The sequence below is a fragment of the Apodemus sylvaticus genome, chromosome X (genome assembly GCF_947179515.1).
Source record: "Apodemus sylvaticus chromosome X, mApoSyl1.1, whole genome shotgun sequence".
In the NCBI taxonomy this organism is placed as follows: domain Eukaryota; kingdom Metazoa; phylum Chordata; class Mammalia; order Rodentia; family Muridae; genus Apodemus; species Apodemus sylvaticus.
Window position 1 is genome coordinate 116,837,639 of NC_067495.1, and position 13,868 is coordinate 116,851,506.

Below are 13,868 nucleotides of genomic sequence, written 5' to 3' on the forward strand. Positions count from 1 at the left end.
GCTGTTTCATATTTTTAATGTATGGATTGTAAACATCCTCAAACATAACACAGGAATCAGACAACTTTAAAGGGGATGGAGTCCAACAAAATATTCTTGGTCTCAGTAATGTCCCGCAGCCACTGTTCTCGGAATCGAATCTTCCCTGGTCTATAGAGGAAGGGAAAAACACCACACATACACACAGTTTTTATACTCAAACAAGGTGGAGGCAGGAATTCCCTCCTCGCATTCCCAGTGAGCAAGATTCTGGCTGGGTTCTAGCTGTATTCCCTACTGTTCGTTAAGCCTACATAAGAAGTCTTTGAGAGAGCAGCTATTCAGTAACATGGGGAAGAGTTTGGTGTGGTTCTTATTGGGAGAGAGAGTGCTGAAACATCTCACTCTATAGCCCAGACAGAGCAGGACGGTGGTAGTGCACGCCTTTAATTCTAGCACTCTGGGAGGCAGAGGCAGGCGGATTTCTGAGTTCGAGGCCAGCCTGGTCTACAGAGTGAGTTCCAGGACAGTCAGGGCTACACAGAGAAACCCTGTCTCGGAAAAGCCAAATCCAAAAAACCAAATAATAATATACATATATATACATACACATACACACACACACACACATATGTGTGTGTGTGTGTGTGTATATACAGCCCAGACAGGTTCCACACTTGCAGCAATCCTCCTGCCTCAGCGTCCTGATTGCTAGGATTATAGATATGACTATAATGCCCCAAAGGGGTTATATCATCCTTAGTAAATTCAGTATAATTCTGAAGTTTCCCTGAAGAGGACTGGGGCTGTAACTCAGTGGTAGAGTACCTTCCTGGCATGTGCAAGGCCCTGGTATTGATACCCAGCACCACACACACACACACACTCACACACACACACACACACTGATACCCAGCACCATATACACATGCACAAACATGCATGCACTCGTGCATCTACACACTTTAAAATTTCCATAGAAAGATTGGACATGACTCACTTTGACCCTGTTTTTTCAACTACTCCTTAAGTTTCTAATCACTGAAAAGGCATTTACAAAACAATTTTCTAGAGTAATGCTAGAATCCTACTTCAGCCGTTGCTATAGGGTAAGTGGTCCAAAGATGAAAGGGGGCCCTGCTTGAATTATCTGTGTCTATGGGCCTGTTGGAGTCCTAGAATGTGGCAACCTTTACCTCCCCCATATAGAATAAGTCTCCAAATTTTAATTACCTTTGAAGTAGTGCTGAATTCTCAAAGATGTAAGAGACGTCAACAGGCATATCCTAAGAGAGGGGGACAAGCATAAACCTGGACCAAGCACTTAATCCTCCCACTCCGCTCTTCTCTATATGTATACATTTGCATTTTCAGGGCCTGTCTTTATTAACTGGGAATCCATTAATTGGTAGTTCTTTAATATTTCAAACCTAGTCAGAAAACGGTAACAGATACCTTAAGCTACTCCACAAGATTGGAGACAGTGGGCAGAGGCATGGGTACCTCAATGAGAGCATGAACCAGTCTTTTGTCTCCTTTTTAATTTTGTTTTGGGCAGGGGAGAGGTTGGAAATGTTTTATTTTGAAGCAAGGGTTTTACTATGTTATATATACTCGGATTGAGTACCTAGCCGCAAGGAAACCTCTCACCACAATGTCTCTCCGGAGTGCTAGGATTATAGGTGTGCTACCACACCTAACAAATGTATTTTGGTTTTGGAGATAGGGTCTCATGTAGCTCAGGCTGGACTCAGTATGTACAAGTTTAGCTTTGAGTAGATCCTCTTGCTTCTGCCAAGTTCGAGGATTACTGTTGTTTGCTACCAAGCCTAGAGCTCCAACGAATACATTTTTTTCCAAAGAGGAAAAATTATTGTGGGGCTGGGCAGTGGTGGGCACCCCTTTTAATCCCAGGACTCAGGAGGCAGATGCAGGTGGATCTCTGTGAGTTCAAAGCCACCCTGGTTTACTGAGCAAGTTTCAGAACAGCCAGGGCTACACGGCTTGTCCTCAGCCAGCAACAAAACAAGAGAGTTATTTTGGCTCCTGGTTTTAGATTCTTTCAGTTGATGATGCTAGGAGAGTCATAGTGTTGGGAGGAGGAGATTTGTTTGTATGCACATACAAGAGACAGGAAGCAGATGGAACGCAGGGACATATACGCCCTTCAAAGGCCACCCCTAGTTATATAGTGATTCACTTCTGCCAGATAGAACCCACTTCCTAAAAGCTGTGTAGCCTTCAAATTAGCATAACAAAACCAACTCATATTTTTTTTTTCAGATAGGATCTTAATACTGTAGTCCAGGCTGGCCTCAAACTCAAGGTAATCAATAATGCTCTTGCCTCAGACTCAGTAATGCTTAGATTAGATGTAAGAACTACTCTGCCCATCTGTTGTTGACTTTTTTGAAAAAAATGAAGTCCTTTTTACAGATTTGTTTTTCTTGAGCACTGGAGGTTTTTTTTTTTTTTTTTTTTTTTTTTTTTTTTTTTTATTCGATATATTTTTTATTTACATTTCATATGATTTCCTCTTTTCTGGCCCCCCACTTCCCGAAAGTCACATAAGCCCCCTTCCCTTCCCCTGTTCTCCCACCCACCCCTTCCCACGTCCCTGTTCTGGTTTTGCCTTATACTGCTACACTGAGTCTTTCTAGAACCAGGGGCCACTCCTCTGTTCTTTTTGTACCTCATTTGATGTGTGGATTATGTCTTGGGTATTCAAAGTTTCTAGGCTAATATCCACTTATCAGTGAGTGCATACCATGATTGATCTTTTGAGACTGGGTTACCTCACTTAGTATGATGTTCTCCAGCTCCATCCATTTGTCTAAGAATTTCATGAATTCATTGTTTCTAATGGCTGAATAGTACACCATTGTGTAAATATACCACATTTTTGCATCCATTCCTCCGCTGAGGGACACCTGGGTTCTTTCCAGCTTCTGGCTATTATAAATAAGGCTGCTATGAACATAGTGGAGCATGTATCCTTATTTACATGCTGGGGAATCCTCTGGGTATATGCTCAGGAGTGGTATAGCAGGGTTCTCAGGAAGTGTCATGCCCAGTTTTCTGAGGAACCTCCAGACTGATTTCCAGAATAGTTGTACCAATTTGCAACCCCACCAGCAGTGGAAGAGTATATGGAGGGTTTTTTTTAACGATTTTATTTTATGTCTGTCTGTGTATATGTGTGTTCACTTGTGTCGTGGGGACCCACAGAGGCCAGAAGAAGGACCTGGGTCCCCAGAAGTTGGACTTACAGGTTATCTGGGAACTGCCTGGTGTGGGTTCTGGGAACCGAGCTGGGGTGCTTGGCCAGAGCAATAAGTAGAAATGTTCTTTAAATTTTGATTTTTATTTTATATATGGAAGAAGTGTTTTGCCGGTATGCATGTGCACAATGTGTGTGCCTGGTGCCCACAGAGGTCGGAAGAGAAGAGGATGGCAGAGTCCAGGAAACTAGATATATGGACAATTAGTTGCAAGCCACCATGTGGGTGCTGAGACCTGAACCCAGGTCCTCTGCAAGAGCAGTAAGTGCTCTTAAGTAAAGCAGCTCTCCAGCTTCACAACAAGCACATGTTTAAGGCAGAAAAAAAAGGTAATAATATTACAGTGGTCCCTATTTATTTATTTACCTATTTATATTTATTTCAAGACAGGGTTTCTCTGTGTAGCGCTGGCTGTCCTGGAATTCACTCTGTAGACCAGGCTGGCCTCGAACTCACAGAGACCACTTGCCTCTGCCTCCCAAGTGCAAGAATTACAGCTGTGTGCCACCACTGCTTGCTTCCCCTACCTATTTTCACCTTCAAACGTGTGCTTGGGATTTTGAGCAAGAGCCTTTCCCCGAGGGCCTCATCCCATGATGTCTGGCCTTACTTCACCAGTCTCACCACCTCACCTCCCTCACTGGGGGCGGGAATCGCATACATGTTAGATATAACTATAGGTCACAGGCCCTTGCTACTTAGATATAAGTGTCTAGGTGTGCGCCACCAGAATTACCTAGGGGTTTTGTTAAGAATGTATTGTCTCAGCCAGGCAGTGGTGGCATACACCTTTAATCCCAGCACTCAGGAGACAAAGGCAGCTAGATATCTAGAGAGGGCAGCCTGGGCCACAGAGTGACTTCCGGGATTGCCAGAGCTATACAGAGAAACCCTGTCTCAAACAAATAACCTAAACCCCAAAACACCACCACCACAAAGAATGCATCATCTCTAGCCCTACCCAGACTTGCTGAATCAGAATCTCAACACTGGGAAGGCTGAGACAAGAGGTTCGGGATTTCAGGGCCATCGTTAGCTATGTAGGTAAAGATCAGAACCTGTCTTCATAAAACCTGAAGTTTTGCCATGGGGGCCAGGGGAGGGACGAAGGAATGGATGCTGCCCAGGACTGGGAATGTCACCATTGGGAATCTTAACCAAAGGGACCACGAAGCGAAATGAAGAGCTTACCGCAGGCTTGCTCTTGTTGAACTTGATGGTGAAGTAGGCGTTGGCGCTGACTCGTGCCATGGGTCGCACAGCAGTGGGGGCACTCCAGCGCACCCGGTAGATATAGTGGAAGGAGTGAATTAAGTCTTTCTTCTCTATAAAATCAGCATAGTACACCCAGCGGTTTTGAAACTCCCATGTCTGTTTCATAGGAAAAAAAGGCGAGGGGACAGAAAGCTTACCAATAAAGAAAATCAGGCTCAGTTCAGCAAAGGCACTATATAACAGGGTTACGAATTCTGAATCCTTGACTTTTTTTTTTATTTTGATTCAAACTAGTACCCACCTCCTCTTATTCCTCCACAGTAGATTAAAGACGGAGTAATTCAACAATGTAAAACTCACTTGAGATGTGCTCTGGACTGTGTTGGAGGCAGAGGGGCAAGGGTTAAGGACTACATGGACACACCACACTTCTCCACATCCTCACTTGGGAGGCAAGCGTGTGGCTAAACGGGAGGATAATTCGAGACAGAATAGGTGTTCTGCTTACCCGATCCCAGGAGCCCTAAGGGATCATGAAAAGGTAATGGGGCCAGCTTCAGCCATCTGTAAGGTTGGACTTACTTACCTTATGATATGTGGTTTATAAAACAAAGGGCCAAGTTCTGGGGAGATTTCTCAGTGAAGGCCCCGCTTATGCAGGTCTGACAACTCGAGTCAAATGGCCAGACTTCGTGTAAAAGGTACAAGGAGATCCGAACTAACTCCACGAGGCTGTCTTCTGCATCTGCATGTGCACTGTGGTATGTGCACATACATGTACATGATACTTCTCCACACACACACAGAGTAATAAAGTATAAAAGGAAATAAGACCAGACGAGAAACAATTCAGGCAGTTGGGTTATCCACAGGCCCTGAAAAGGGAGTCTGGGGGATTACAGCTCAGCAGCAGGGGGTTTACCGCGTGCGTAAAGGCCTGGGTGTGAATCCCAGTGGGAGTATTTTTTTTTTTTTTTTACTTTTTCAGACAGGGTCTCACTATATAGCAGGCTGCCCTCAAACTCAAGAGTCCTACCTTTCCTCCCAAGACCTGAGATTACTGGCATGTCTCATCATACCTGGCTGGAAGAGCCAGCGTGCAGATACTAAACTGAAGACTTTGGAGGATCTCTGCTGTCTAAACCTGTTTTTGCAGGTTGAGGTGAGAATAGCCAATTAAAATGAACTATATTATTGACAGAATCAGCATCCATTCAGAGTCAGGTATAGTAGGGCAGGCCTATAATCTCAGCCCCTGGGGAGTGCAGGCAGGGGGATTTGGAAGCTCAAAGTCATCCTCAACTGTCATCCCAGACCAGTCTCAAAAATGGAGGGAAGGCTAGGGAGATAGTCAGGAATGTGCTCTCTGCAGAAGCACGAAGACCTGAGTTCAGTTCCCAGCCCCCGCTTTAAAAGCCATGCATGGTGCTGTGTACTTGTAATCCCAGGGCTAGGGAGGCAGAGACAGGCAAATCCTTGCCAAAAAAATCTAGCCTAGATAGTGGCTGGGTGACTAGCGAGACCAGTGAGAAGCCCTGATTTAAAAAAAAAAAAAAAAAAAAAAAAGGTGGGGGCTGGAGAGATGGCTCAGCGGTTAAGAGCACTGGCTGTTCTTCCCAGAGGTCCTAAGTTCAATTCCCAGCAACCACATGGGGCCTCACAACCATCCATAATGGGATCTGATGCCCTCTTCTGGCAGGCAGGTGTACATGCATCAGAGTGCTCATAAATGAATTAAATACATACATACATACATACATACATACATACATACATACATACATAGAAAATCAAATAAGCACATCAAAAAGTGGCGGAAGTTGGACAGATCTAAGGAAAAGCAAAAAGGTAACCTTTGACTTCCACCTAGGCATGCACATATATACACAGTCTACACATCCATCCTGTCCATCGGTCCTCCTGTCCTTCCCAGTTCACATACATTGCATTCATCTTCATGCATGTGTGTCCTTTCCTACTGTGGCTCACATCTCCGCTCTCCTCCCTGATCCTGGTACCACTAGTCCATTGAAGCTTTTATTGGTGTTCGACAGACCCTGGGCAGAAGCCTCCTATCTGTATCCTGTTGTCCTCAACCCCACTTCTCCAGACCACCCTGTATTGTGAAGCCAGGGTTACTTTCCTGAAGCTTAGCCTCAGACCTACCAGTACAACTCTGAAGCCTTCAGCAGCCCATGAAAAGTAGGCCAAAGAAAGTGACAATGTCTCACTGTGTCATTTAAGATTTTCCACAGTCTAGATTTAAAAAAAAAGACATGATTTTTTCTTCATGTGTACATGTGTGTGGTGTATGTTGCATGTGTATATGCATTTTTGTGGGAACATATGTATGCTTGGGTTGGGAGGGGCTGAAGTAAATACCTGGAATCTTCTTCAATCAGTCTTCCACCTTCTTTTTGAGGCGGGGTCTCACAAGGATCCAATCCCACAGTTTGCCCTAGCCAGCTGGGTCTTGAGATTCACTGTCTCTGCCTTCTAAAGCTAGGAGCATTTATGCGGGTTCTGGGTAGCCAAACTTCAGGCCATTTGCTTTAAACACTGACCCATCTCTCCATCCCATTACATTCTGGGGGTGGGAAGGCACAGGATATCCTGTAGCCCAGACTGGCCTTGAACTCACTGTATGGCTAAGAATGGCTTTAAACTTGTAAACTACCTGCCTCTACCTCCCAAGAGGCTTCGCATGTGCAAGACAAGCCCTCTGCCAACCCTGTCACATTCCCAGGCCCGAATAACGCAAGAATTTCCACCTTGGAGTCATCCTTTTCAAACTAGAACTACTCTCTGTCCCCCAGCGGCTACTTGTTCATTATAGATCCAAGGCAGAGTGCCCTTTTGTTTGTTTGTTTTTGAGATGCACTGGGGTGGGGGTGGCGTCTCAGGACGGCATTGGCCTACTCTTGAAATCCTAGACTCAAGCCACTGTCCTGCTTCAGCCTCCTGAGTGTCTGCAACTATGAGCAATGACAGTGTACCACACAAGAGCCGGGCACTTCTTTGGATGGTCTAGTGACCGAGAGATGAGAAGTGGGACAAAGGAGGAATTGGTTCCAAGTTTTTCAGGCCCATGTTTAAAAACAATAAAGCGGGGTGGTCTTTTCCTTGGGCTTATTTCAAACTCATATCCAGTTGGCCATTTCAGTTAGAAGAGAGAAACAGTGCTCAGTTTATTGAGATTGGGGACTGTGTCTTCTTTTCCCATCGTCTGTATGATATCGTTCCCTTTTTCTGTTTTAAGACAAGGCCTTAATATATATCATCCAGACTGAACTCCAACTTGCTATGTAGTCAAAGATGACACTGACTTTCTAACTCTACTCGCCCTCCAAAGGGCTGGAAATAAATGCATGCCTTGTTCATGCAGTGTGGGGTAAACCCAGGATTAGTGCATGTGGGGCAAGCTCTCTACCAACTGAGCTATATTTCCAGACACTTTTTGGTGAATATATTTTGACACATTTTGTCACGTTAGCTCAGGGTGGCCTTGAACTCCTAATTTTCCTGCTTCTACCACCCAAATGATGAGAATTCCAGGCCTCTGCCATGTTGCTCAGTGCATTACTTCCTGTGAAGAGGCCTGGCAGTCTACTCCCTGGGGCTGGCTTTCCTCACCTGGTTCTCACTTACTCAGATTTGTTTCCAGTGGGAATGTTTGTCATGAAAAGATTCTGTAGCACTAGAATAGTTCCTAAAGCCCATGTAGCCAAGCCACTCACATTTCAGATGAAGACAGTGGGGCTTCGGGCCTGGATGATAGCCGAGGGCTTCTGGGCAGAGAGCTCAGTGTTGTCTACTGCCCACCAGATGTCTCGGTTCTCAGAGTTTCTTCCTCTCTGCTTGCTTGTACTGTACTTTATCTTCTATGGGAACTAAGGTAAGCTTGGGACATTCAATTCTGCTGTTTGCTATTTCGTGAATGCATGGGCAATGGATTTTTATGTCGCTCCAGTGAGTGTATATTTTCCTTATGTTTTCTATTTTCTTTATGTACATCACACCTTCACATACTCACTGCCCTGGTCCTAGTTTGCCGTGGATGGACTATATTAGTGGACACTCAAAATCACTAGGTACCTGAAATCACATGCACAAAACTGTTAGCCATGGCACGTGACCTTGAGAAGAATAGAACTGCACTGTGACCTAGCTGGAGTGGCAGCCCAAGCCTGCCATCCGAGCACATGGGTAGCAGAATCGAGAAATAGGAATTCAAGTCATCCTCAACTACACAGCAAGTTCAAGACCAGACTGTTTCAAAAACCCAAAAGAAAATAGGTGGGAGAGGGGAATAAAAAGAGAGAAGGAGATGTGGGGAAAGAGTGGAGAGAGAAGAGAGAATATCTTGTGCCCAACAAGGACTTATTGACGATCTACTATGCTAGGAGCCTAGGGCAAAACTGACCAGAATGTTCTGCTCTCCTGGAGCATATGACCTGGTGATGGAAGAATGGCGGGATAACTAAGTACTCTGTGGTGTCTTAGAACTCTTGACTGAGATTCCTAAGAGAGGAGGGAATGATGGGAGAAGTCTGTAACTCTAGATGATGTGGTGAGGAAAGACCTCAAAGAGCAGGTGGCATGTCACAAAAACCTAAAGAGGGGTAAAGCAGTGAGGTGTTGTTCACAGAGACCTGGGAGTAGAGGGAGGGGCAAACACCAAGGTCCTGGGGCTGGGGCATGCCTGGCAGCTGAGGGAGAGCAAAGAGGCAGCCATGGCTGGGGAGAAAGGTGAGAGGGCAGAAGCTCTATGATGGGAACAGCAGGACACGCATCACCTTGAGCCTCACAGGCCCCAGGCAGGCTTGCTTTGCCGTTTCTCTTGTCCCTTTGGCAAGAGAAACATTCACCCCTTCTCCTGGTCCATTCTGCCTCGAGTCAAGAGCCCTGAATGCAGGAAGCAGGGGTGTTTGCTCAGCCTGAAAAGAAACTCACACTAGAACAGGATGTTCAAGAGCCACTCATGCCTCTCCTTCCCAGGGTGCAGTAGAAGCCCTTCCTACCAGAAACTCTGTGTGGTGCCTAGCGCCGTACCGAGAGTGGGTGACTCTTCCCTGCTTCTTCCTGGGGCCACCCACCACGGTGGCCATGGCCTAGGAACTTGTCCTTGGGACTGTAGGCTCACTCAGACTGCGCTAGAGACTTCACTTTCAACTAATCTCACTTCAGAGAAAGTAGAGCGAGACAGGATTTTAAGCCATTGTTCATCTACCTACAGCACAAAGCAACCATGGTTCTACTGCCCAGAAGCCACCTAAAAGGGTCAGAGCCAGACACAGGTCACAGGGGGCTAGGATCGATGGGCTGCATGTCATTATCATTATCATTACCATCTGGGCAATACATTCTAAAATTACAGCAAGAAACTGTTGATCTCAGGAGTGGTGAAAGTGGGTCAGTAATAAGAAACACATAAACATGCCTAGTACAAGTAACGCTGTCCCATAGCCTCTGTTAGCCTGAACATACCAATATTGTTGGAGGAGAGCTATCTTAGAGGTGCTTCTCTCTCTCCTTAAGCCAGCGCCCCCCCCCCACCATTGAATACACCAGCACAGACAAAGGCTTTCATGGAAATAGCAATTTTTCTCTTTCAAAGTTTTTCCCACCTTAGGGTTGGAGACAGTTAAGAAGGCTTACTGACTGGGGAGGTGGTATACCCTTTCAACGCTAGCATTCAAGGGGCAGGGACAGACGGATCTCTGTGTGTCTGAAGCTAGCTTAATCTACATAGCAAAATTCCAAGCTAGCTTGAGTTACATAGGAGACCCTGGGTCTCAAAAAATTAAAATAGGGCTGGAGAAATGGCTTTCTAAGAACACTGGCTATCTGTGTTCAATTCCCAGCAACTGCTTGGCAACTCACAATCACCTCTAACTTTCAGGGCATCTGACATCCTCTTCCGGTCTCCACAAGCACCAGACGCATGCGCGTGCACGCACACACACACACACACACACACACACACACACACACACACACACAGAGAGAGAGAGAGAGAGAGAGAGAGAGAGAGAGAGAGAGAGAGAGAGAGAGAGAGAGAGAGAGACTCAAGCATATAAAATAGTCTTTTTTAAAGAAAAAATATTATCTTAAGGGTGTATAATGCCCTTAAAACAAGTAAGCAAAACTTTCCTATCTTGATTTTGGAATTTACAAGAAAATTATGTTTACTTACTTTAATTGTCTATGATGCTACCCCTTTGGTTTTTTATGACCTTAAACTTAATGATCAGTGGAGGACCTTTTTATATTGTTACTCACACCCTTGGGTACCAAACTTGAGTGACCAAAGTTACTTACTGAAACAAACTTTTCAATTTGTTTTCGACCCTTTTCTATCGTGAATTCCCCGTGAGTGAGCCACTTGATGTTCTTGATGGGGTTTCTGGCTTCTGGAAACAAGGCATGAGTTTATTAGTTGCCTGATAGCGTGGTCTTATGATACTGAGACAATGGTTTTGCTTGTACAAACCCGAAGCCTACCTTCCACAAACTGAACAGCAGCAGCCAGGACGCCCTCAACTACAGTCTGAGCTACTTCACTTGTCCCGTCGTCTTTCTTCTCGATAACTACAGGCTTTTTCTCTTTTACCTCTGGCACAACTTTCTTCTCTTTTACATCTGTCACGCGCGCCTTCTCTTTGAGCTCAGACGCCTTCTTTTCTTTTCTCTCTGCTGTGAGTGCCAGTGCCTTGATTTCCTTTAACTGGGTCACACGTGGTGGCACTTCCTTCTTCCCCTTCCCCTCTGACACCAGGATCTTCTGTTTTACTGCTGGCACAACTGGTGCGGCTGGTGCGGCTGGTGCAGCTGGCGTGGCTGGCGCAGCTGGTGCAGCTGGTGCGGCTGGTGCGGGTGGCGCAGCTGGCGCAGGTGGCACGGGTGGCGCAGCTGGCGCAGCTGGTGCGGCTGGTGCAGGTGGCGCAGCTGGAGCAGCTGGAGCAGCAGGTGCAGCTGGCGCAGCAGGTGCAGCTGGAGTAGCAGGCGCAACTGGCGCAGGAGGCACAGCTGGCGCAGCAGGTGCAACTGGTGCAGCAGGTGCAACTGGCACAACATGCAAAACTGGTGGACCTGGCACAAAATGCGAAATAGGTGGAATATGCGCAATAGGCGGAACATGTGCAATAGGCGGAACATGTGCAGCAGGCAGAAGATGCGCAACATGCGGAAGATGCGCAATAGGCGGAGCATGCACAACAGGCGGAGCATGCGCAACAGGTGGAGCATGCGCAACAGGCGGAGCATGTGCAGCTGGTGGAGCATGCGCAACATGTGCAGCTGGTGTAACATGTGCAGCCGGAGCGGCCTGAGAAAGTGGCGCAGTAGTTGGGGAAACAATCACCTTCTCTTTTGGGTCTAACAGTTGCACTCTCTTCTCTTTTACTTCAGGCAAAAGCTTTTCTTTTGTGTCTATAGATGCAATCCTGTTTTCTCTTGTATCAGTCACAATCCTCTTGTCTTTCACATCTGTCACAAATGTCACCGTTCTCTTGTCTTTCTCTATCACAGGTTTCTTGTCTTTGGGATCTGAAATCGTCACAGTCTTCTTTTCTTTTGGCTCCGTCGCATTCTTTTTGTCTTTTGGGTCTGCAAGGATGGTCACCATTTTCTTCTCTTTCTGATCTGTCACAGGCTTCTTCGGGTCCTCCACAGGCTTACTAGGTTTTGGCTCTGTAACATGCTTGGGCTCCGGAGCCTCCGGTTTCTTTGTCTTGGCTGTGCTAGTGGTCTCCACAATCTTTGCCTTCTGGGCTGGGGGCTTTTTTTTGTTATTCATTTTTATTTTGCCTGGATTAAAAAAAAAAACTCAAGAATTTACTCTATGTGTGCAGGGTTGCAGATTACAAATATACTTACATTAAGTTCTCTCTCTCTCTCTCTCTCTCTCTCTCTCTCTCTCTCTCTCTCTCTCTGTCTCTCTCTCTTGATTTGTTTTTTTCAAGACAGGGTTTCTCTGTGTAGCCCTGGCTGTCCTGGAACTCACTTTGTAGACCAGACTGGCCTCGAATTCAGAAATCTGCCTGCCTCTGCCTTCCAGAGTGCTGGGATTATAGGCATGCGCCACCACTGCCCGGCTACACACTCTCATTTTTAAAGAATGTTTTTTTTAGTTATTTATGTGTGTGAATATTTTGCTTGTATGCACATCTGTACACTAAGTGTATGCCTGGTGTCTGCAGAGGTTAGAAGAAAGCACCAGATGCCCTGTATCTGATTGTTTTGTGCCACCATGTAGATGCTGGAAACACAACTTGGGTTTTCTATAAGAGCAACAAGGCCAAAAAAAAAAAAAAAAAACAAAACCCAAACCCAGAAAACAAACAAACAAACAAACAACAACAACAACAACAACAAAACCCACTGAGTTATCTCTCCAGCTTCTATATATTGTCTCCTGAAAGATCAACAGCCTCTGGCAACACTTGCTGCTTCTTGAGGAGAGACTGGGGAGGAAGGGTGGGAAGGAAACCTTGCTGACCCATTTTATCTGCTTGCAGAGATGGATCTTTCCTGAAAACCAAGGATTTTCCATCTTCAAACTGTGAAGATTTAAATTAAATAAAAATGTAGGAGAGGAATCCCTAGCTTCTTTGAACAATAACTCCAAATACTGACTCAAAAAGAACCTCAGCCCACACTTTGAGCGACTAACAGCATGTGACTCCTTGTGAGAGTCAAGACTCTATTTTTAACTATATGTATGTGGGTTTGTTTGTGCCTGTGGATGCAGGTGCCTGGAGATGCCAAAAGAAGGTTTCTGATTGCCCTGGAGTTGTGGTTATGGGTGGTTTAAGCCACCTGATACGGGAGCTGGGACCCAAACTTAGGTCCCCTGGAAGAGCATTACATGACCCTTCCTTCCTTCCTTCCTTCCTTCCTTCCTTCCTTCCTTCCTTCCTTCCTCTTTCTCTTTTTCTTTCTTTCCTTCCTTCCTTCCTTCCTTCCTTCCTTCCTTTCCTTTCTTCCTTCCTTCCTTTTTACTTTCCTTCCTTCCTTCCTTCCTTCCTTCCTTCCTTCCTTTCTTTCTTTCTTCCTTCCTTTCCTTTCTTCCTTTCTTTCTTCCTTCCCTTTTTCCTTCCTTCCTTCCTTCCTTCCTTCCTTCCTTCCTTCCTTCCTTTCCTTCTTTCTTTCTTTCTTTCTTTCTTTCTTTCTTTCTTTCTTTCTTTCTTTCTTTCTTTCTTTCCTTCTTTTCTCTTCTTTCCTTCCTTCCTTCCTTCCTTCCCTTTTCTTTCTTCCTTTCTCTTCTTTCTTTCCTTCCTTCCTTCCCTTTTCTTTCTTCCTTTCTCTTTCTTTCTTTCCCTCCTTCCTTTCTTTCCTTTCTTCACTTTTCTTTCTTCTTTCTTTCTTTCTTTTCTTTCTTTCTTTTTTCCT

At 45.5% G+C, this 13,868-nt stretch overlaps 1 protein-coding gene across 1 annotated transcript; it reads right to left on the reverse strand.

Moving 5' to 3' along the window:
- Positions 1–56: 56 nt before the first annotated feature.
- Akap14 (A-kinase anchoring protein 14) lies at positions 57–12,273 on the reverse strand. Its single transcript, XM_052171839.1, has 6 exons — positions 11,670–12,273; positions 10,980–11,561; positions 10,797–10,888; positions 4,452–4,631; positions 1,213–1,265; positions 57–150 (listed from the first exon to the last, which is right to left on the reverse strand). Exons 1-6 carry the CDS (start codon positions 12,271–12,273, stop codon positions 57–59), a joined length of 1,605 nt encoding a protein of 534 aa, XP_052027799.1.
- Between the last annotated feature and the right edge of the window lie 1,595 nt (positions 12,274–13,868).